Source organism: Nematolebias whitei, chromosome 15 (genome assembly GCF_014905685.2).
Source record: "Nematolebias whitei isolate Nwh7 chromosome 15, NemWhi1, whole genome shotgun sequence".
In the NCBI taxonomy this organism is placed as follows: Eukaryota; Metazoa; Chordata; class Actinopteri; order Cyprinodontiformes; family Rivulidae; genus Nematolebias; species Nematolebias whitei.
In genome coordinates this window covers 31,005,697-31,027,328 of record NC_056512.1, presented here as the reverse complement: position 1 = coordinate 31,027,328, position 21,632 = coordinate 31,005,697, and the positions used below count along the sequence as shown (strand labels likewise).

The window sequence follows — 21,632 nt, the reverse complement described above, 5'->3', positions numbered from 1 at the left end:
TTTGATCAACAAATTTCCCTCCCATGTATTGGGATAGACAGATTGACAGATAACACCATCATTAAAAGGTTGGTCTTTTCAGGTGGTGCACAAAGGGCAGCCTCTCATGAACAGATGGCAGCCATATTTCCATATTACTGCACTTGACAGAGAGTCGACACCATCATCTATTTAACCAAGCAAAGCGGCACCAAACTATAACATATAAATGTTTGTGAAAGGAATGAAGGTTCACACACGCACACCTTCAGATGGAGGTTATGAAATACAGGAGAAAGAACTGTAACATAAGCTAAAAAATTTCACCACTTCATTCGCCCACTCAACTTATGTCATCTTAAAGCACCTATTGGTGAGCGCTGCAGTGAACAGGAGTTAAAAAAGGATTTATTTCAATAAGCCTGCTTCACTCGGCTAAATTATCCTGATCGTCTTTCATTACAAGAAGGCAAAGGAAGAGCATACCAAACCAATTAATTGTTAGTCATAATGCAGCTTTTTGTCACTAAGCTGTATTCAATCAAAGTAACTCATAAAATGGGGTTATTTTGGGATGACCTGGCTGCTCTTTTGTCTGCTGATCCCGGACGAGCCCCCAATTTGTTACAGCCAACAAAGAAAAGGAGGCAACATGTCAAGTGACTTAAACCCCAGGTTATAAGAAATAGTGAATATTATGACTATAGATATATGATATAATGAAATATCATGTAATTTGTGGTGTTGAGCATGAGTGGAACCATTGTGAATTCAGTATAGCATAGAAATCAGGACAGAGACATAAAGCTGCCCAGCAGAGAAAAAATGCCATCACAGTTAGGAGAGGTGTCTCTTGACATGACAATTAAACTTTTACCATAAAACAGTTTTCTTGAATTAAATGTGAAAAAGTTACAAAATAAAGAATTCATAAATTAAAAGAAATATACACATTTATATCAGCAGGAATGACTCAAAACATTTAATATAACTGATCAAACTAGTAACTTTCATAAAACACTTGAACCTTTTTTATTTATGCATTTGTTGTACAAGTTGTGTTTAAAAACATATTCCAGGGCCTGCCCTGGGAATATTGGAGTCCAGAAAAAAAGTACATCTCTTTAAAAAAAAAGGGGGGGGGGGGGGGGCATGACCCAGACAGCCAAATAAATAAATCACGGCAATAAAACATTGTGTTCTTTCTAAGGAATTTGTAATCGTTCTTTCAGCTGGTGAATTTTTGTATCAACCCAGAGATCTAATTGCTACAAAAACCAATACTTGTCTTTTTGCTGTCAGGTCATTTAGTGTATGATACATCTGAAGGATAAATTCTGGCTCTTTCTGCTTCACATTGGTCGACTTGGCTTTAATATTTAGCTCAAAGCAGCTAGCTTCTGCTGCCTGTGACGAAACACGAAAATCTCATTCATCTGCCTCTTACAATCGATTCCCAGGACCCATAAGGCGATCTCTGTGGAGATAGATCTCAGCCTCAGGTTGAAAGTACCACAGGAACAGATGTACCGGTAAGTATTGTAGTAAATATCTTGGATTACTTGATGTGTTTAACATCTCCAGAAGCACAATCAGCAGCTGGCTCTATAAACCAAGAAAAAACATCTAAATCTCTGGTAAAGTAACTCTGGCTGTGAACAATTAAATTAATTTAATGAACAAAGTTTGGCTCATGTGTGAAGTCTTAAGGCTGATGGAATCAAATAATTATTTTAAGAAGGTCCACTAAAGTCCCAAGAGCTCCGAGAGGAGTGGACATGTGTGATTCACTGAGATAAATGCCTGTGTCCTTCTGAAAACCTGCCAGGAAACACAACATAAGCTTTTGAGTTTTTTATGATGGTGCAGGTCTATTGAAGGTCCCACCTTATCTTCAGCTGCACAGCAACAAGGAGAAAACAACCAGAAAATGGAGGAACCCTGTCCTACTGAATGGATGATAAAACACAAAAAATGAGCCATTTATGGCTAAAAATTAAACAATGTTTGGATTTTATGCTCATTTGTGCAAAATGTGACAAACCTGCATCCTGACTTTCAATGGTGCTCTGCTTTAAGAGGAAAATCAATCTCTCCTCAGGAAACAAAAACGCAAGCGTAGAAACTGTGTATAAGTGAAGTGCATGACTTACTGACTGTAGGCAGTTCAGCTGCAAACCTCACGACGACGTCAGTGATGATCCTGAAAAACTAACCCTGGGAGTAGTATTGCCAAAAGTTGCCACAAGGTGTGTGATGATTGTTTTATTGCTGTAATAAATCAACTTGGAGATCTACCAAAGCCAACAGAGAGTGCATTTGTTGCATATCTTATAACTGATATCCAGCTGACTGAGACAGATGAATGTCTTCTGTGTTAGATATGAAGCTAAAGGAAAACCTAATGAACCTGTTTTAACTGGAACGTAGATCATAGATATGAAGGACTCTGAAGGTGAACTGACAGTAAAACAGCACCCCTGAATGCTCAAAGAGTAAATCTGAACTTGTAATTTAGCAACTGCAGCGCAAGACGTTTGGCTGTTTGCGAGGTTCAATCGATGCACTGAAGGAGCGTTTTCCTCTTGAGTTGCTGCACGTTTGCATCTGATTTATTCTTGATTTTGTTCATTCAACCTTTATTTAAACAGGTTAGTCCCATTGAGCCACGAGGACTCATTTACCAGAGACCTGAACTTAACAGAGTGATGACAACAGTGGATACAATGACAACAATAGACAATCACAAATGATTCATACAAATTAAAAAAAAACATTTCTTTAACAATTGAATACAAAACGATAATTAAAAGGGAAACAGCAAAAGAACAGCTAGAATACAAGGCAGTGTAGAAACCTAAAAACAGGAACATGTCTGCAGTGGTTCTTGCCAGGAACTTAACAAATGTTTAAAACCACTTAGAGAGGTCAAGGTCGAGAGCTTCAGATCTTTTTACAAGATATTCCAAGAAACAGAAGAGGAGTAGGAGAAGGCCCTTTTGCCTAGTTCAGTCCTCACTGAGGGAATACTGCAGGTAATAATGTCCTGAGAGTGCACGTTGTAGCTGCACTCACGCAGAGACGTAGGAGGAGATGTATGAAGGCAACAGACCAAGAAGTGATTTAAAGATGAAAATGTACCAGTGAGAGAGTCTGCGTGAAGTTAATGATGTCCAGTTAACCAGTGAATACAGGGTGCAGTGGTGGGTACGGTAGTTACAGCCAGTTATGAATCTTAGTGCAACGTGATAGACAGCATCCAACATCTGCAGGGTGCTTGTAGGAGCGCTCATGTAAATAATGTCACCGTAGTCAATGGAGGGAAGGAAAGTCACAGATACAAGTCATTTCCTAGCATTCAGAGTTGGACAGGATCTGTTTCTGAAAAAGAAACCCAGTTTTACTTTGTTTCTTTACCAAATTTTCCATGTGAAGCTTAAAAGAGAGATGTGAGTCGACCAAGATACCCAAATATTTGTAGGAATCGACAATCTCAATAGGGACACCATTTGAGGCTAAAATCAGAGGAAGAACTGTTAGGGTTGGCTTCCTGTTTGAAAAAAACATCCCTTTGGTTTTGTCTGCATTTAGGACAAGTTTGAGACGGAACAAAACTCACTGGATGATGTCGAAAGTGGATTGCGAAAGCTGGAAAACCTTAGCAACTGTTGTAGCTTGACAGGAAACAAATGTGTCATCAGCGTAGAAGTGTAAGGATGAATCAGGGATGCTCGGACCTACATTACCTATGTAGATTGTAAAGATGGTGTGTCCTAAGACTGATCCTTGTGGTACACCATTGTTAACTGTTACATAACTGGAGGAAATACCATTATATTGAACACACTGCCTCCGATCTGAAAGATAGTTAGAGAACCAACCAACCTAAAAGAGGTGGAAAAAAATATTCCAGCTGTGCGATGCTTGTTTTGAATTAATGAAATAAGCAAAAACCAGACTGCGTCAGTCACACGCCCTCATTTTTAGTCTTTTTATTCAGTGATAAATAATTTCCAATGATCATAGGCTTTAATGTGTAGACATCCGATCAAGGCAGGAGACAAATCAGAGGGCACACACGCTGCCACCATTAGAAAATAATAGCAGAAACAAAAAACAATGAGGTAAGAAGTTCTCTTTTTTTATACATTTGTGGTGCTTCTATGTCTGTTACCTATACTGTTGAATGCACAGTGCTTCCTAATACAGAAATCCTGCCTTTTTGTGTCATCTGTACATTATTAAACAAAAACAGGCCATGGCACAATACGAAACCAACCGAGGCAGAATGTATAGATCGGCTGTATACATCGTCAGACCGAGAGGAAGAGAAGCCAAGCAGGAAACTAAAATAGAAGAACATTTTTCTTGAACAGAGCGACTGGGAATGTTTCAACACACACACACATTCCATGAGAGATCTGAGTGTCAGTAGCTTCTATGATCCCGTACGGTTGAGTATAAAAAGGATGTCTAGAAATATGTGGACCAGTGATAGGTCGACTGGAAGGGAAAAAATACTTATAACTACCAATCTACTGCTTGTTAATGATAGTAAATTATAAATATTAACATCATGAAATGCTTTGTGAGCATGAAGAACTGTTTTATTAAAGACTGGCTCTGTGTAACCTGCAGATAGGTCTTTAATGTTTATATTCTGGTCTAATTTCACAGATGGAAGACTTTGTGTGCCCGAATCTTAATCTGGGCAAAGCAAAAGATTTCAAACTGTACGGTTCATGTCAACCAACAGGAACTGGTGGGAAAATAGAAGTGTTAGGAGTTAACAGTGATGCATCGTTCTCGCAGTCGGTGAATGTAAAAAACATGCGTTGCCTCTCAGCCTAACGTGGCCTTCAGGGTACATCAAAGATGATGTCAGCTGTGGTCAGGACTGAGATAACCTTCAAGATTTAGCAGAGAATATGAAGTCTGGTGATTTGTTTCCCCCAGAGATGCAAATGTTTTCAGGTGGCAATAAATGCAGCGAGCTGAACTGCCATTTTGTGCAAATTTGATCAAATGTGACCTAAAATATTCACTTCATGCCCTGCAGCTAACTGAAGCAGTTTCACATAAGTGAGAAGTGAAAAGACCAGAATAACCAATATCTTTTCCAAACGAGACGTGGAAACAGAACTACTTTAAATGTAGGTATGGACAGTGCACACACGAGACAGAAGGCGATGTATAGTCAATAAAAAGTGTGTTTTTGCTTCCATTTTTTTTTAAACATACGATTGCTTCTCCTGCTTTTTCTACTTGTTCTACTCTCATTTTCAGATGCTGCCAGCTGGGTAAAGTCTGCACAACAAATCTATTTATAACCAGCGCTAGAAAAACCTCTTGTGAAAATGTATAGAAAGTTTCAGACCTGCATGTGAGACATTTTCTTCTTATCTCCTGTAATCACTCAAAGAGTATGAATTAAGACAAGAAGAGTCAGATCGTCTCAACATACTGATGACTACTAGTAGAGAAATCTTAATTCATAACAAGTCTGCTAATCTATACTTTGCTAAACATCTATTGGTGGCTTTAGGAGCTTTAATTGCAAGATGTTCTTTAAACAACTATGAAAATACATAATGGTGTGTGTGTATGTGTGTGTTACATTCCCAGTCCTCTGGAGCAGCATCCCGTGGCACAGTGCCATGCATGGACCTGACCTGCAGTCCCAGTGCCGTCACTGTATAAACGACCAAATAAAAACTGTTCCTGGCTCACTTTTTCCCTTTCAAACTTTAGAGAATACCACGGATTGTCCACATTCGTGTGTATTTCCACACCATACTGTATGTCGTTTTATTTTTCATGAAGTCAATACTGTCCAAAGCATGTGCAGCGGTGTTTAACTTTAGAGGATACTTTCTAATGGCTGCATGGCTAGACTTAAGCAAATACAGGAGAGGAGTTTATGTTCAAATGGTTATTTTCTAGATTCACAGTAGGGATGGGCGTCAGCATGTTGAATTTAGCTGAGCTGCCTTCACTAATACTTTGTTGCTGTCTGTATAAATAACTACGCATGGAGTGGCATTCTCCTTCCTCGTTTTGCGGGAGAGGTCACCCCTCGCCACTCCTACGTTTCAACTGGAGAAGATAAAGAGGAAGCACACCTGCACCTAGCTCTCATCCACAGCTGTGCGCCAAAACAGCTGGATCTGCAGCTGCTCTCAGCTACACACCTGGGGCTGTGAGATACGGCAGACAAAAACACGACCTGCTCTCAAGCCAAGCCCCTGTTCAAGGGTTCAGTACAGCGAACCTCAATAACGCCGACGCTACTTCGGTCGCGAGGCGACAGGCATGGAAGAAAAAAGAGGAAATTGTACAAAAAGAGAAAACTGAAAATAGCAGAAAGAAGCCATAAATAGCAACTGGAGCGGTCGTGACGAAGCAGACGAGTGCTGAGGGTGACTGGAAATCAAGTCGAGGAGTGGCTGCAGTGGTCCTCAAGAAATGTGAGCCAGCATTGTGGCTGCGGTTGCCATGACAGCGGCAAATTAAGCACCCCCCGCCCCCCTTTCAGCAGAACAACAGAGGAGACGGTCGTATCTGAAATCAGCAGCGGCAGGGTGCAGCGAAGGCCTCAGCTTCCCTCCGCCACACTCCTCCCCTCTCGTTGTCCCCGTGTCCCGTTTTATCGGTTTGTGATTTGTTGGGGGGGGGTTTGTCTTTTAGTGTTTAGGTTCTCCACGGTGCTGCGGTCCCTTTGACGCATAAGCAGGGGTCTTTCCTGATTTCAGGCGCTGGGACAAAGTTAGTTGTTTATCATTTTCAGTATAGTTTGTTTGATTCTGTGAATCCCAGAAAACTTTCAGAGCCTCTTGTGTTAGTCCAGAGGCTGGCATGGTGCAGTCCTCAGCCCGGGAGACAAACTTTCCCTGCAAACAGCAGTCCAACTATGGTGAAGAAGATGGAGAGGACGAAGAGCACGTACGACGAGCCGACCACCGTGTTGTTGGGCAGCTTGTACGGCTGACCTCCCACCTCGTTGATATAGAAGCCTATTGGGAAGATGAGCGCTGCCATGCAGAACAGGATCACTGGAGGGGAGAGAGAAGCAGAAGCAAATTAATACACTGAATATTTTGAAACAAAAAAAAAACACTTTTCTTTTTAAACCCTAGGCTGTCTTGGCATAAACAGGTCAAAGTTCCCTAAAAGTCTTTTTGCAATTACTACCGTAAGGCTATTGTTCATTTCACTTGTTACAGGGGTTGTTAGAAAAAGCGGCGAGTAGTTTTAATTTTTCCATTCTGTTTTCTGTGTAAAACAATATACTTTAAAATGTTACAAAGATTACTGTAGTTGGTTTCAACCTGGAGTTTGTGTTCATAATGTGGGGATTTAAACCATATTTAAAAAGGCATCACTGACCCATTAATACTGACAAAATAACAAATAGAAAAACAAGTTTTAACAGAACTTTTAAATGCCAGACAGAAGGATTGAACAAACATTCTTTAAAATGCTAAACCTTTAAAGAATCAAGGGGTAAAAAGTGGAGACAAAGTCAGTTACATTTCATTGATGATCCGAGTCAATGATAGATTTTAAAATCTGAACTAAAGATCAACCAATCCCTTTCCTGAGGATCAAATTGTACATCTGTGTAGATTTTCAGCTAAGGAAACCAACTGCATGCATCATGGCACACAAAGCAGATGAATTATGTCCAGGCAGACTGCACGTATTGTGTTGCCATGGCAAAATGTACGCATTCGCCAAGTGCACTTGGCACAAAATGCTTGGTATTAATTTCCTGCTAGTTCAATTTAACAGTTTTTACTGCGGCTGACAAATGCAAACGCTGGTTAGACCGCTGATTGTATTTTCTCCACGAAATTCATTTCACTTAATCGTTAAAATAGAAAAAAAAAACAATGATACTTTTTGTATTCCATGTAGGACAGTGCACAAGAATAATGAACTCTTCGGCGTGTTTAAATAATCATCTGTATTTTATTTTCCCCAAAATATCTCTGAAGATCTTACTTTGAAAATACACAGCAGATGCCCAAATAAATGAGCTATTCTGATTAAATTATTTTATAAAAGGCATTCTGTATCCTTTTACTATTTTTATATAAATTAATTTTTTATTACAACAGCAAATATCCTGAACAGATACATAATTATATTTAAATATGCTATTGATCATACCAAAAATGAAATACAATAATTGTGCTGTTTGACGAAATATTATTTTTGTTATTGCAACATTATGCGTTTCAAAATGACAATTTGAACAGAAAAAGAAAATGTTTCCTGGTGTATGGAATAACTCGTGGTCCTAATGAAGTTAAAATAGTTGAGAATGCTGAGAATAATAGCTATTTTATCTTCAAAATAAAGAATAATGAAGAGGACTTATGAGACTTAAAAGAATAGACTTTTCTTGTACTTGTTAACATTTTGTGACGTATTTAACTGAACCTTAAATCCTTTCAAGAAGTTTTACCCAAATGATGGACACTGTACAGCGACTGTGCCTAAAATGTGTGTAAAAATATTTACAGTACAAACACATGTGGTCGGTGCAGATGTGTTTTTGACTGAAGGTGTGACAGACAGAACACAAGCTGACGCTCAGTTTGTCCCTGAACAGCTTCAACGTGCAACAGCTTTACAGTAACGTATTTCCACAACTTTTTCCTCACAGATCGCTCATTATGTCTCTTTAATATTTTCCCTTTTTGTTGTAATCCATTAAAAAATTTAAATAATCCATCTCTCTTATAACACTAGGAACCATTCTTCATCATAGGGAAAACATTTTTAGCTAATTGCTAACAAATTCAAGTTTGGAAGTTTTTAATGTTGTAAAAATTATTTTTAAAAATCAGACTGGATCAGTATATTATTAAGAACTAACTCTGAGATTTAAAAAAATGTTTGAAATTGTTCCAAACATTTGAGTAAGGATTTCTACATAAACTATAAGCAAGCTTTTTAAACCACCTCAGGCTGATTTGATACACTTCTCTATAAGGAGCAAAACATAAATTAATAAATGATGTCAAAGATATTAGCTAATAATGTTGGAGCTTTACACAACAGGTCAAACGAGAGGAATAATTTGTTGATCCATCTATGAGCATAATTTATGACCATTATAAAGCTTATAAATTAGAATTTGCATGATTTCTAGAGTGTGAAACTGAAAATGAAGTGTTGTCATTCTGGAAAATAAAGCCACAAGTTTGCTCATGTACAGAAAACGTTGTGTAACGATCTTTACAAGATTTGTATTTGTGTTAAAAAAATACAAATAAAAAAGAGAGAAGAACAAGAGAAAAATACAAAGTTTTGGGGAGTATTCTTTAAACATACCCATACAATACATTTATAATAAATACAATTACTTAGTTTTTGTTGACAGTGAAGTAAGTCACGCAAGAATGTACCGGTACATGTAATAACTCGGATTTCCAAAACTCCTTCAAAGTCAACGCATATTAAAGAGTTAGCTGCTTTTATTTATCTGATCCAATTCCACAGGTAGAAGTAAATGCACAGATCGGCGCGCTGTGAAACCTGCATCAATCCCAGTGGGATTAATTAGGTGAGCGTTGACCACATCAGGAGGAGAATCAATTATTCACGATGGACATGTCTCCCAATAACTGTGATGTTCTGCTCAACATCAGTACGGTGGGTCAACACCAGCAGAGCGACGCAGAGGCCATGAGGAGTAAAACCAAGAAGAAGTCGCAACAAACTTCAGGAAGTACGTTTCCAGGGATTAAATAGCAAAGCTGCTACTGATTAAAATGGCAGTTTCCTTCTGTTTTCTTTGCTGATATTATGACAAACTTGTGGTGCGGCTGAGGCCACTTACACAACGCGGTGTGGTGATAAAAAGAAACGGTTACTATAGAATCACATATCTGTGGCAGCAAGTATTTACTGTAAATCTTAGCCTCTTAAACACTGGCAGATGAAATAACTTTTTTCTATTTGCTCTCATAGATGACCATTTCTTATTATACTCTGTCTGGAAGAGCTAAATCACAATGTAAATGTCATTATTTAACACAATAATGTTATTCTAAGGAAAACACGACATCATGTGGGTTATTTCCCCATCAAATAATAACAAAAGCTTGTAGTTACACAGACTAAATGAAAAATGTTTAATGGCACATTTAGCCTACAGTTTGGCAAAATACAGTTAGTTTTTAAGAAAACAACAACAAAAACTAACAGACACAAAGTATGCACTTTAAATCCATGATTCTAATGGTTTATTAGAGCAGTTTGTGAAAAAATCTTTTTATTTCTTGATGAGTGAGTCTATGTGTAGTCAACTGCACTGAAGCGCTTCCCCATTTAAAGTTTTCTGTATTTTTAAGGCACTAATACAGTCTACAGCAGGGGTATTCAATTAAAACTTGCTGAGGCCCAGTTACTAAAAGTTGCTCCTAATAAAAGGTCCAGCATCTTCAGAAATCAATAAATAAAAATGTCTCTTTTAGGGAAAAAAAAAACTGAAAACAGAGCTTTTAACAACACCTTTTTTCTTTTGATTATTCTTTATTTTATCTTTATTAATGAGAGAAATGGACATGGAATTGTCCTGCCATGGATTTAAATCCTGGTTGGAATGGAGTCAGAGCCATTCTCATGTAGGAAGCTGAGCATCAGCAGACTCATCGATGACTCTGAGCAGCAGCTGTGCCAGAACATCTGCTAATACTTCTGATTTTCTGCTTGCTGTTGAAGCTGACATCGGGATTTGTTTAATTTTTTTCTACACATCTCGTCTTTTTGTTAAATGTCTCAACAACAGCATTTAAGCACTCCTTCAGGACTGTCCCATCACTAAATGTTTTGTTATGTTGCCCCAAAACCCACGATGCCTTGAGTTAACATTCTGCACGCTGCTGGGCTGTAAAAGTACTTGTGATGAGGAGGGTGGATCTTTCATACGGGGCTTGCAGTTCAGTTAACTGCTCGGACTTCAGCAGATACCGTTGCACAAAAGAGATGAAGAGCGCTTCACGTTGCCACTTTTAATTAATGCGACCGTTTCAGAGCATATGAGACAAACAGGTTTTGAACTGCCTGCCGGAAGAAAGAACATTAATTTTTCTGTCCATTCATCTTTAAAACAGTGGTTTTCAGCATAAACTTTTCTTATTTTGGAGCACGACATGCTGACTCTTCTTCTTTCCTCCTTCTCAGCTCGTCTCGGGTGAGAGCTCGCTGCACCAGCAGTGCAGGAAAAACACAAGATTTGATTGGCTCATTAACTGAGTGACGCTGTTACCCTAATACCTGAAGTAGAGTGAACCTCCAAAACACACCTCCTGCAGCTCTGCACCTAAGCTGTCTATCGCTGGAAAAATGCTCCATGAAAATTATTTATTTTCATGAATTTATCAGATTGGGCACAGGTCCAGACAGAACCATCACTAGTTCCGGATTCGGACCGAGGTCCGCCTATTAGTGACCTCTGGTCTACGGTTTTAAAGACTTGGTGGGCACAACCCAAGTACAAAACACCGTCACCGTACTGATGATCCATATTTCCATTCATGAACTGTATATCTGTCAAACTAACATGCACATGAATCCTAGAATATGGGTTTTTAAAGTAAAACTACAGTGATAATCAGTTTATATAAATCTCTATGCAAACTAAAAATAGCCCAGGTTGAAAATGGCGAGTAGACACTTGACAAAAGGATAAGTTGCTCACAGTTGTCATAGGAACCTTCTTTTTTTTCCCTTTTAGGTGTGATTGCAAAACAATGAGTCAACTTTGTCTGCTTTAGCCTAATGGAGATCAGGTCTGTGGAGTTGTTTGGGATTCTGAACACGAGGTGATTCATCAGCTGATTAGGAAGCGTTACAAAAACTACAAAACTGTGCGAGACCAGAAAAACAAACGGGAGCAAAGAGGAAAAAAATAACTGTTGGTGAAAACCTATAGCCCATTTTTTCCCCTTTTTGTGTCAGCTGTCTGAAAAATGCTTCCAGCTTTCTATCAATAATACAACCATTGTGCCTCCAGCATACCGCCGCTCCATCTGTGTGAGCGTGCTCAGGGCTGTTAGCTGACCCAGTCAAACGCCACGGGCCCACACATCTTCAGAACACCAGCTTGGGTACAACTTACAAAATGGATGTGGTTTACTGTTGACGGGCATTTACAAAAAAAGTAAACTGTATTTTTCAAGGTAAAGAGGGACATTAAACACTAGAGAATGACACATAAACCACCCACTCGTATACCAAAGAAAGTGCATTAGACCATAAATCAGCTTAAGGGGGCATGAGGAGCATAATGAACCTATTTACACACAAACTGAGCTAGGTGGCATTTATCCTCACACTGAACCTATTTAAGCCTTTCTCCTTTTCTTCTCACCTACTATAAAAAGGTTTTCATTAAGTCATGTTGGGACTGTGAAGGACAAGAAAGTAAGAAATGTGCTGACAGTGAGGACAGCTCTTCCACTCAAAGTAAATGTCAAGGTCTTCTTTACTTACTGCCAGTGAAGGCGATCCAGCGGGCATATTTGGTGGCCTCTCGGCGCCAATGTGATGCCACGAGAAGTCCACAGGTGACCGTGAGGGAAATGATGCCCATGATGATGAAGAAAAGCGTGGTGACCCACTCGGGAGGCAGCCGTGGTGGGATGCAAGTCCGATCCCGTCCGTGGATGGTCTGACATTGTCGAACGAGACCAACAGTAAGGGCGCCTGTGAAGACGAGACGAAAGCAAGATGAGCTGCCATTTTACTTTCATTCATCATTTATATTAAAAATCATGAAGTAAAACAAAAAATAGTTCACTTGTTGCTAAAGCCCTTTAAGGGACAGTTCAGATCATTTAAAGTGGCATTCTGTAGAAAGGGTATTCCACTAAAAATACAGATATTCCTGCCCCAGGCTGCACAGGACCTGCTAGCTGCTATTTCTATTTGTGCTAGCAAAGACCATAGAAAAAAAGTCTACAAAAATAACTGTGTGGTGTGAAACAAAGTCATATAAAAGTTTGGAAATATAAACTTTTAAAATTTGCACAGTTTTAAGGTGGAAGCGATCCATTTTGATTTTAGCTCTGCTTGGACTAGAAGTTAGCTCAACAATTACACTTTATATTTTTTATTAAAAAAATAGACTGCGGGTAAGCTAATATTAGCTCATCACTTTTCCACAAAGTCCCACTTTCAGCTGCCCACTGATCCACCCGGGTGTATCTCAGACACGATGGGTTAAATGCAAAGAGCTAATTTCGCCATTGTATGGGAACATACAATGGTGACAACACATAGCATTTATTAGGCCCGAGCAGCAAAGCGCTGCGAAGGTCTATTGTAATCGTTCAGTTCATTAGGCCCGAGCAATTTTTCCTTCAAATTGGCCTTTCGGGGGCCTCAACATATCCCAAAACTCACCAAATTTGGAGGATGCATCAAGACTGAAGAAAAATGAACTATTTTAAGGGTGTCGTAAAAATCGAAACAGAAATGACTCAAGAGCGACACCTGGAAATTTTCAAAATACTCTCTGCATTACTCTTAGTTTGTTGTAGAAGCATGAAATTTAGTACACTTGTCCAATTCCCCAAGATGCACAGAAAATCCTCTGGGACCAACGTTGTACAATAAACAGGAAGGTGGCCATTTTGGAATGCCTTCCCAATTTTCACACCTTTTTGGTGGTTTACAGCCTCTGCATTTGAACAAAATCCTCCTAGGGATTTCGTGCAATGGTTTCTAACTTGGCCATTTTGGTCAAAAGGCATGGGAGACGAAAAGTTATCTAAACGGTGCGTTTTGGAGCATGCTGAAGGGGCAGGGCCAGACCTCAATGTGTGACATCTCACCATGAAAAATGAAATGCTAATAGCTCCTATAAGAAAACTGTTTGAGACATCAAACCTTCAGTGATGGATCCACGTTCGGTCCCCTGCAAGGCTGAATGGTCAAATCATGACATCACTTAAGTCACACCCCTGACAACAGGAAGTGTAAAGTTTTACGTTGAACGGTCCTTATCTGACCCCTGTGACGTAATCAGCATGATAGTGTGTCCAGTGACTGAAGACATGTTGGTGTAACTTGCTTTCCAACACCGATAGTTTTGGGTGGAGCATGTGAGCGGAGCGACGTGGCAAAGTAAGACGTAACGCCGTTGCCATATGTTTAGCTCTAAATTCCACAGATTTGAGCCAAGGTGCACCAAAATCAGTACGATCGATCATTATCCACTCCTCGAACAGGAATCCATGATAAGTGGCCAATAGCCTCCACAGCGCCCCCTAGAATATTTTAAAACCTCAGCCCCAAGCCAATTTATGAGTGATAATTCTGAAACTCAGCAAAAATCTGTATCTTCTCAGGACCTATGAAAAAGTCTCTTGGAGCCCTGGTCCAAACTCAACAGGAAGTCAGCCATTTTGGTTCAAATTATCATTTTTGGGCGTTTTTCAGTTTTCATACATGGCAAATTTTAACAAACTCCTCCTAGGAATTTTGAAGGATTGCTTTCAAACTTGGTTCACATGCCCTTAACACACTGGGGAGTAACAACTATCAAAAGCTTGTGTTTTCGTATATGCTAAACGGGTGTGGCCAGACGTCAAAGTTGCGCTTCACGCCAACAATTTCCAAACGTTATAACTTTCACATTAAAAGACCGAATTGCACCAAACTTGGCATGACTCAACCCTGTTGGATGCCCGACGATCCTCTCATCATATTCTGAGGTTATCAAAGCCCCATGCCCTCAAAACAGGAAGTCACTTTTTTTTTTACTTGGACAGCTCACTCCCTGACATCCTTGACCTAATCAGGATGCTCCTATGTTAGAAGACATTTAACAAGTTGGTCTGACTTGCTTTAAAGCGCAAACCGTTTTTGCTGGAGGATGTGGGCGTGGCGGCATGGTGAATTAAGAAGTGACGCCGTTGCAATACGTTTGGCTCTAAATTGCACAGATTTGAGCCGAGGTGTACCAAAATCAATATGATCGATCATTATTCACCCCTTGAACAGATATCCATGATAAGTGGCCAATAGCCTCCACAGCGCCACCTACATTATTCCTACAGTTATAGCTCAGTGATACATCATACAGTACGATCTGCACCAGATTTATTGTGCTTCATCGGTGAGCATTTCTACACACATTGGTATTGTTGTTAAACATTTGACTAAAGTTCGCCCAATACATTTTTCGAACTGTTAGATATCAGTGATACATCATCTGATCTGTACCAGATTTATTGTGTGTCATCATTGAGAACTTGGACACACATTGGTTTCAGTGTTTCCCCTAGTTAGCTTGCCATGGCGGGGTGCTCATCTCATCCATGTTTTTGGCTGATGGGGGGATGGAGACATGTCTGAGCGCAGCTTGTACTAACAGTTTTTGAACGGGGACAGGGGGCGTTCAACATGAGGGAAGAGGCAACGTGAGTGCTGCCTTTGGCTTTTTAGCTAGAGAGCCTGTATTTTGCGCTGCTACCTTAGTGATATGTCAGTGTCGGGTGGGGGTGGGAGGGGCAAGTTCAGTTTGGTAGGCAGGGTGCTCAGTTTTGTTTTGTTTTCTGTATAATGGTAGGGGAAACACTGGGTTTTGTGGTTTAACAATTGACTCCAGTGTGCCCTCTAGATTATTCCAAGAGTTCTATCTCAGTGATACATCATCCAATTTGAAACTGATTTTTGGTGCTTTATCAGTGAGCACTTCTAGACACATTGATATTGTGGTTTAACATATAACTCTAGTGCACCCCCTAGATTATTCCAACAGTTATATCTCCGTGATACATCATCTGATCTGCACCAGATTTTCGGTGCATCATCTTTGAGCATTTCTACACACATTAGTCAAATGTTGAACAACAATACCAAAATGTGCCCAATACATTATTCAAACTGTTAAATATCAGTGATACATCATCCAATCTGTACCAAATTTATTGTGCCATCAGTGAGAACTTGGACACACATTGGTTTTGTAGTTTAACAACTGACTCCAGTGCACCCTCTAGATTATTCCAACAGTTCTATCTCTGTGATACATCATTCAATTTGAACCTGATTTTTGGTGCTTTATCAGTGAGCACTCCTAGACACATTGATATTGTGGTTTAAAATATAACTCCAGTGCGCCCCCTAGATTATTCCAACAGCTATATTTCAGTGATACATCACATCATCCGATATGCACCACATTTATTGTGCATCATCAGTAAGCATTTCCACACACATTGCATTGTTGTTTAACATTTCACTCCAGTGCGCCCCCTAGACTATTCCATGAGTTATATCAAGGGCTGCAACAATGAATTGATAAAATTCGATAAAAATCGATGATTAAAAGCGTTGGCAACGAATTTCATTATCGTTTCGTTGTGTTGCGCGATTATGCGTCTTTCATGGCGCTGCGGAGCCGTTTTGTTCACCTGCAGTTCATTGTCAATGCTGACTGACTGAATAAAGTTTGAAAAAAAAAAAAACTCTGTAGCGCGAGTTGAACAGAGCGAGGGGGGAGGTGGAAGCAGAGCAGAGACGGTGTTTTCAAAGGAAATTAAATACATTTTACAAATGACAGACGCAGAGAAAACTGTTCAACCCAAGTCCTCCAAAGTGTGGGAGCACTTCACAAAGATAAAAACTGCGCAACATGCAGCTTTGAAAATGTGACGACATGACACGGGAACACCACGCTGATAAACGTAAACATGTCGAAGTCATGAGGAGGAGGAAGCAGCTGAACAGCAGATACAACTCATCTCACTCCCAACTCATGTGTTGGCAGGTGAGTCTCTACAATATTCTACATTTGTTCTGTTTCCAATTGAGAAAACGTAACTTCAGTCTCTCTGTAGCTGAAGCTGCTGCTTGTTACAGTGATAGAGAATGTGTGTGTGTTAGTTTTAATTTAATTTAATTGGTACAAGCAGTGTTTAAATGTGACTTATAAATAAATCTAACACGAAGATAATAATTTAATGATTAAGCTTCAACTTTTAATTTGCTGGCAAATTCTGAAGACACTGCATGTATGGCAGGATGATTTGCATTTAAACTGGCATTAAAGTAATTTATTACATCTACTCAAATGTGTGTAATTAAGTATTTTGTGTGTTTGTGTGTGTTTAATTGCTCTTTGGACTACTTATTTGCCTTAACCTAACACTGTAAGTGAAACAAGGCATTTCTTGAGTTGCTGTAAATTATTCTATAATACATATAAACTCTCTCATTCCAGAAAACAACAACAAACAATGACAGCCTTCATGATGGACAGACATCATGCACACCACAGCAGCAGCTGTCTTCACTGAAAACATCCTTAACATGATCGTCACTGACACAAGGCCTCTGTCGATGGTTGAAGACGAAGGCTTCACTACAATGATCCACACTTTTAATCCAGGTTTCAATAATCCACACTTTTAATCCAGGTTTCAATAATCCACACTTTTAATCCAGGTTACACTCTTCCCTCAAGGACACATTTTACAAAGTAGCTACATATTGTGCAGGTATAAAGATACATTTATCTATATTTTTGTGTACATTTATTTTTTTAAGCTATTTGACTAACTTATTTTTTATTACTCAATATTTTACTAACAGAATAGTCCAGTAGCAACCTGTTTTTGAGCGAATTGCTATGTCAGTCAAATATTAAATTTTGGAATAAAGGGGTGGAAATTAAAACATTTTTTAAATCCGATTCACCGATTAATCGAGAAAATAATCGGGAGATTAATCGATTACATAAATAATCGTTAGTTGCAGCCCCAGTTATATCTAAAGGATACATCATCTGATCTGCACCAGATTTTTTTGTGAGACATCAGTGAACACTTGTATACACATTGGTATTGTTCTTTAACATTTGACTCAAGTGCGCCCCCTGCATTATTGACATGACATGTTGAAAGGCATGAAGGACATGCTCGTCAAACATTTGCCACAAAACAGGAAGTCAAAATAACTCCTGCCTGGAAGGTTGGATTTCAGACAAACTTGTAAGGCTTGCAGCTGGACTCATACCAATGTGGGCAGAAGGTGATTTTGAAAATTCGTCATATGCGCACCCTGGTGGATGTATGCGGGAATGGAATGAGCGCGTTCACGACTGCGACTGGGAGGCGTTGCTGGAGCGCCCAGTCTCAGGTGATGTCGAAGATTTGCCAAATGCGCACCCTGGTGAACGAGTGCAGGATAGGCACGAGAGCGTTGGCGATGGCGACTGGGTGGAGTAGCTGGAGCTCCCATGGTCGCCGTAAGGCCAGAGCGGAGCTTTGCTGCGAGGGCCTTCAATGCTGCTTGCAGCTTTGATTATTATTGTTATTATTATTATTATTGCTTGAAAAGATTTGAAGTATGGCTTTAATTTTTGTGTAGTTGAACACTGTCAGAGTTGCAGCCTCTTTAATCACCCTCAACTTCAGCAGGACTTTCAAAGAAGCTCTGAACATTCATGACAAAATGTGCTCGGAGTAATTTTATTCTTAATAATTTCATTACGAAACCATAACAAAAATATTACTTGAAAATTTAACATTAAAACATTAACTATTTACAGTCAAATATTTGGCAGAAAATAAGTGGAAAAATTTTGAGCAAACAAGCACACAGTGTCAAAACTACAGAAATTACATGAAAAGCAGCTCCTTTTAAATGCTACATATTCATCTGTGGTCTCTTGTGGGCCCAGTCATGCAACTCGCCAACAATTGTTCCCTCCTTTGCACACTTGTGTGTAGAAAGTGATTAATAAACCAACGTTGCCAGGTACTGAATGCTTCCTACGTCGCTGATATTGGACAGAGTCGCATCAGCTTCAAAAGGCTCTTTGTAAATGTGTCCAAACTATCCATCCTCAGCTAAAAACCCGTGCCAACCATCCAGTTTGTCCTCTCTCTCTCTGTTAAGTGCTCGGTTAAAGATGATCAACAATGCAAGTTTACATGCTTCACTATGCTTTTCTATCATTGATCAGGAGACAAATGGATCCCTAGATCAAAGCGAGTCACGAGCAGACCTGTGTGAGCTTAAAGGGCAGCGCTGAGAGCACCGTGCTCCCGCAGCACTGCCTCCTCTGAGACATCCCATTCAATTAGAGCCCAAACTTAAGGGGCTTTCTATCCGAGTAAGCAGAACGGTGCCGTGCTGCTCAGTGCTCAGGTCCCTGCTGACCACAGCCCTCTTTAAACGAAAGGTGGACTCTATCTGCAGGGGCAGAACGGTTCGGTTAAAACAAAGATGTCGAGTAAGATGTGATGTGATAAAAGGGTCACACCGTGAGATAAGCAAACTGGGCTCTTTTAGTTTCAGGCGTGAAATACAACACTTGTTGTTTAATCAAACAAGAACACAATCAGATTTTTAAGATTTACTGATCTCTGTCAAGATTTGTGAGTTTAAGCATTAAATGAGTGAAACTGTTCTGAAAATATAAAATCCTATTAGTCAAGTGTTGCTAGTGTTTTAGTTAGACAGAGTACCAAAACCACACCTATGAGACAAAACATCTTTGCATGCAGAAACAGAATTAAGAAAATCTTGACCTTGATAGTAAAACTTACTGCCACATTTTTTCCTTGAAGAAGCAAAACATCTTCGATGTCTGTGTAGATTCCCTAAACTACCGAACCAGAAGTCCACTTCACATTAAAATACTTCCTGTTACAACATCGTCATGGCTGATTTAATCCACGTCAACAGACTTTATTTAGTCAAAAAAGTGAAAATCTTTTAAAAATGAATTAAACTAAATTAATTAGCCTCCAATACACAAGCTATTAACATTCTAAATGATTTAACATTGCTTTACCAAAGGTTGAATAGATAAATTTAGGATGAGACTCCTCAATGTTTTGTCACAGAATAAAATAATATTAATAAACATTATGAGTAAAAGAATAAATAGAAAACGTACATAATTGTCAATCAAACACCTTTAATACCTGAGGAGATAGTTCCTGCTAGTTTGTCTGGAGTTGTATTTGTATACTTACTATAGAAATTAACAAATACTCAGTAAATGTGTACTGATGATGTTCAGGGAAGTTTGCATCATATTTCAGGGTTTTCCTGAAATACTTTCTTGGGCTGGGGACAGCTCAATGTCTCATGTTTCCTTCTCTTTCTATGCAGAGATTTACAAGAAACTCACAAAAATACACTTTTTTATATTTTGGGACAAACCTTCTGCTGCACATCTGCTGTAAATATGGAAAATATTTGGATGTGAAGTTCACAAAAGAGAAATAAAAAGTCAATTTACATGCCTTTAGCTGCCATAACCCATCCAACAGAATAGTTTTTTTTCAGCATTTGGTTTTCAGATCAAGTTAAAATCTATTCTTAAAATTATTTAAGCTGTTATCTTCATACCCATCTGCTCACAACAGACTCATGTTCAGGCTGCTGTTTAATATACTGTATTATATTACATTGTTTAGCATATATCTTAGCTCCTTATACCGTTTCTTTTTTAATACTTTATATTTTTGCTATTTTTGGGTGTAACTGGGACCCTGAGCGCACAATTTTGTTCCACCCCATGTATCCGCATGCGATGTGAATGACAATAATGAACCTTGAATTGAATTACAAAAGCAATATTAAAAGAAATATTCATCATAACTTGAATTTCTTTTGCTTCTTCATGATGTTTTTTTTTTTTTTTCTTTAGCACCAAAACATGTTTGGTAACCTTCAAACTAAGCTAAATTAAAATAAAATAAACAATCCTGAAAAAGCTTCAGTGCACAACGGTCACTAAGCTTGTGTCACTAAAAAGACGAGTCTTTGTGGTCATAAAAGTTCCACAGAGGCTCAGTAGGTGGGTGGAAATGAGCGTGCAAGTATGCACGCAGGAATTTCAGAGGGTCAGAAGAGTTGCTTGGTCTGCCTGACGCCCAAATGTAGACGTTTTATTACTTGTTAGTTTAACCTTTATTATGATGCAAAGGATGTAAAGAACTCAAACTGAAAGGCAAAGCTTGTTGGTCCTGGAGGGTTGTGCCGGCTGTCTAAAGGAAATCCTGTCCATTTTCAAACACCTAGAGAAAAACACGGCTCCCGCCTGCATTAAACAAAACTTATCCAGCTAAGGACAAAAAAGCATTACCAATGGCTGACAAGTCTGTAGTTGTTACATGCCTTCCCAAAAACATGTTTCTATACTCGTGCTGTCAGTTTTAGCAGAACTAAAGATGATTTTGGCCTTGATGTGTGTCTTTCTGTGTGCTGGTGCAGCTCCCACTCTGCAGGACACTTATGCAACAACTGCACAAATAAATAAATAAATAAATAAAACACAAGGTCATGACAAAACAGGCACCTGCATTTTTTCAGTAACCCAGCAGCATATTCCTAAAGTAAGCTCAGGATTTCAGAACAACTTTAATACAGTTATATAAAAAAAATAAAACAGAGTGCACACGAGTAACTCGGGGATTGGTTGAGGGACCGTTAGACACACAAAAACATGGCTGTAGTTAACAGCGCTGGTTTACGACCATTTCCCCTGGATCCCCTGGCCTCCTGCTGTTTTACCAGCTCTCTGTGGAATTCCTGCCACACAGCAGGCACGCTACGCTAAATGAACACAGGTAAACAATTCAAAAAAGCAGATTAAAAATCAGATCGTTCTA

The 21,632-nt window shown here is 39.3% G+C and overlaps 1 protein-coding gene across 1 annotated transcript; it reads right to left on the bottom strand.

Moving 5' to 3' along the window:
• Positions 1–6,846: 6,846 nt before the first annotated feature.
• On the bottom strand, positions 6,847–18,243 carry mosmoa (modulator of smoothened a). The gene is made up of 3 exons (XM_037688545.1): positions 18,063–18,243; positions 12,487–12,699; positions 6,847–7,031 (listed from the first exon to the last, which is right to left on the bottom strand). Exons 1-3 carry the CDS (start codon positions 18,241–18,243, stop codon positions 6,847–6,849), a joined length of 579 nt encoding a protein of 192 aa, XP_037544473.1.
• Between the last annotated feature and the right edge of the window lie 3,389 nt (positions 18,244–21,632).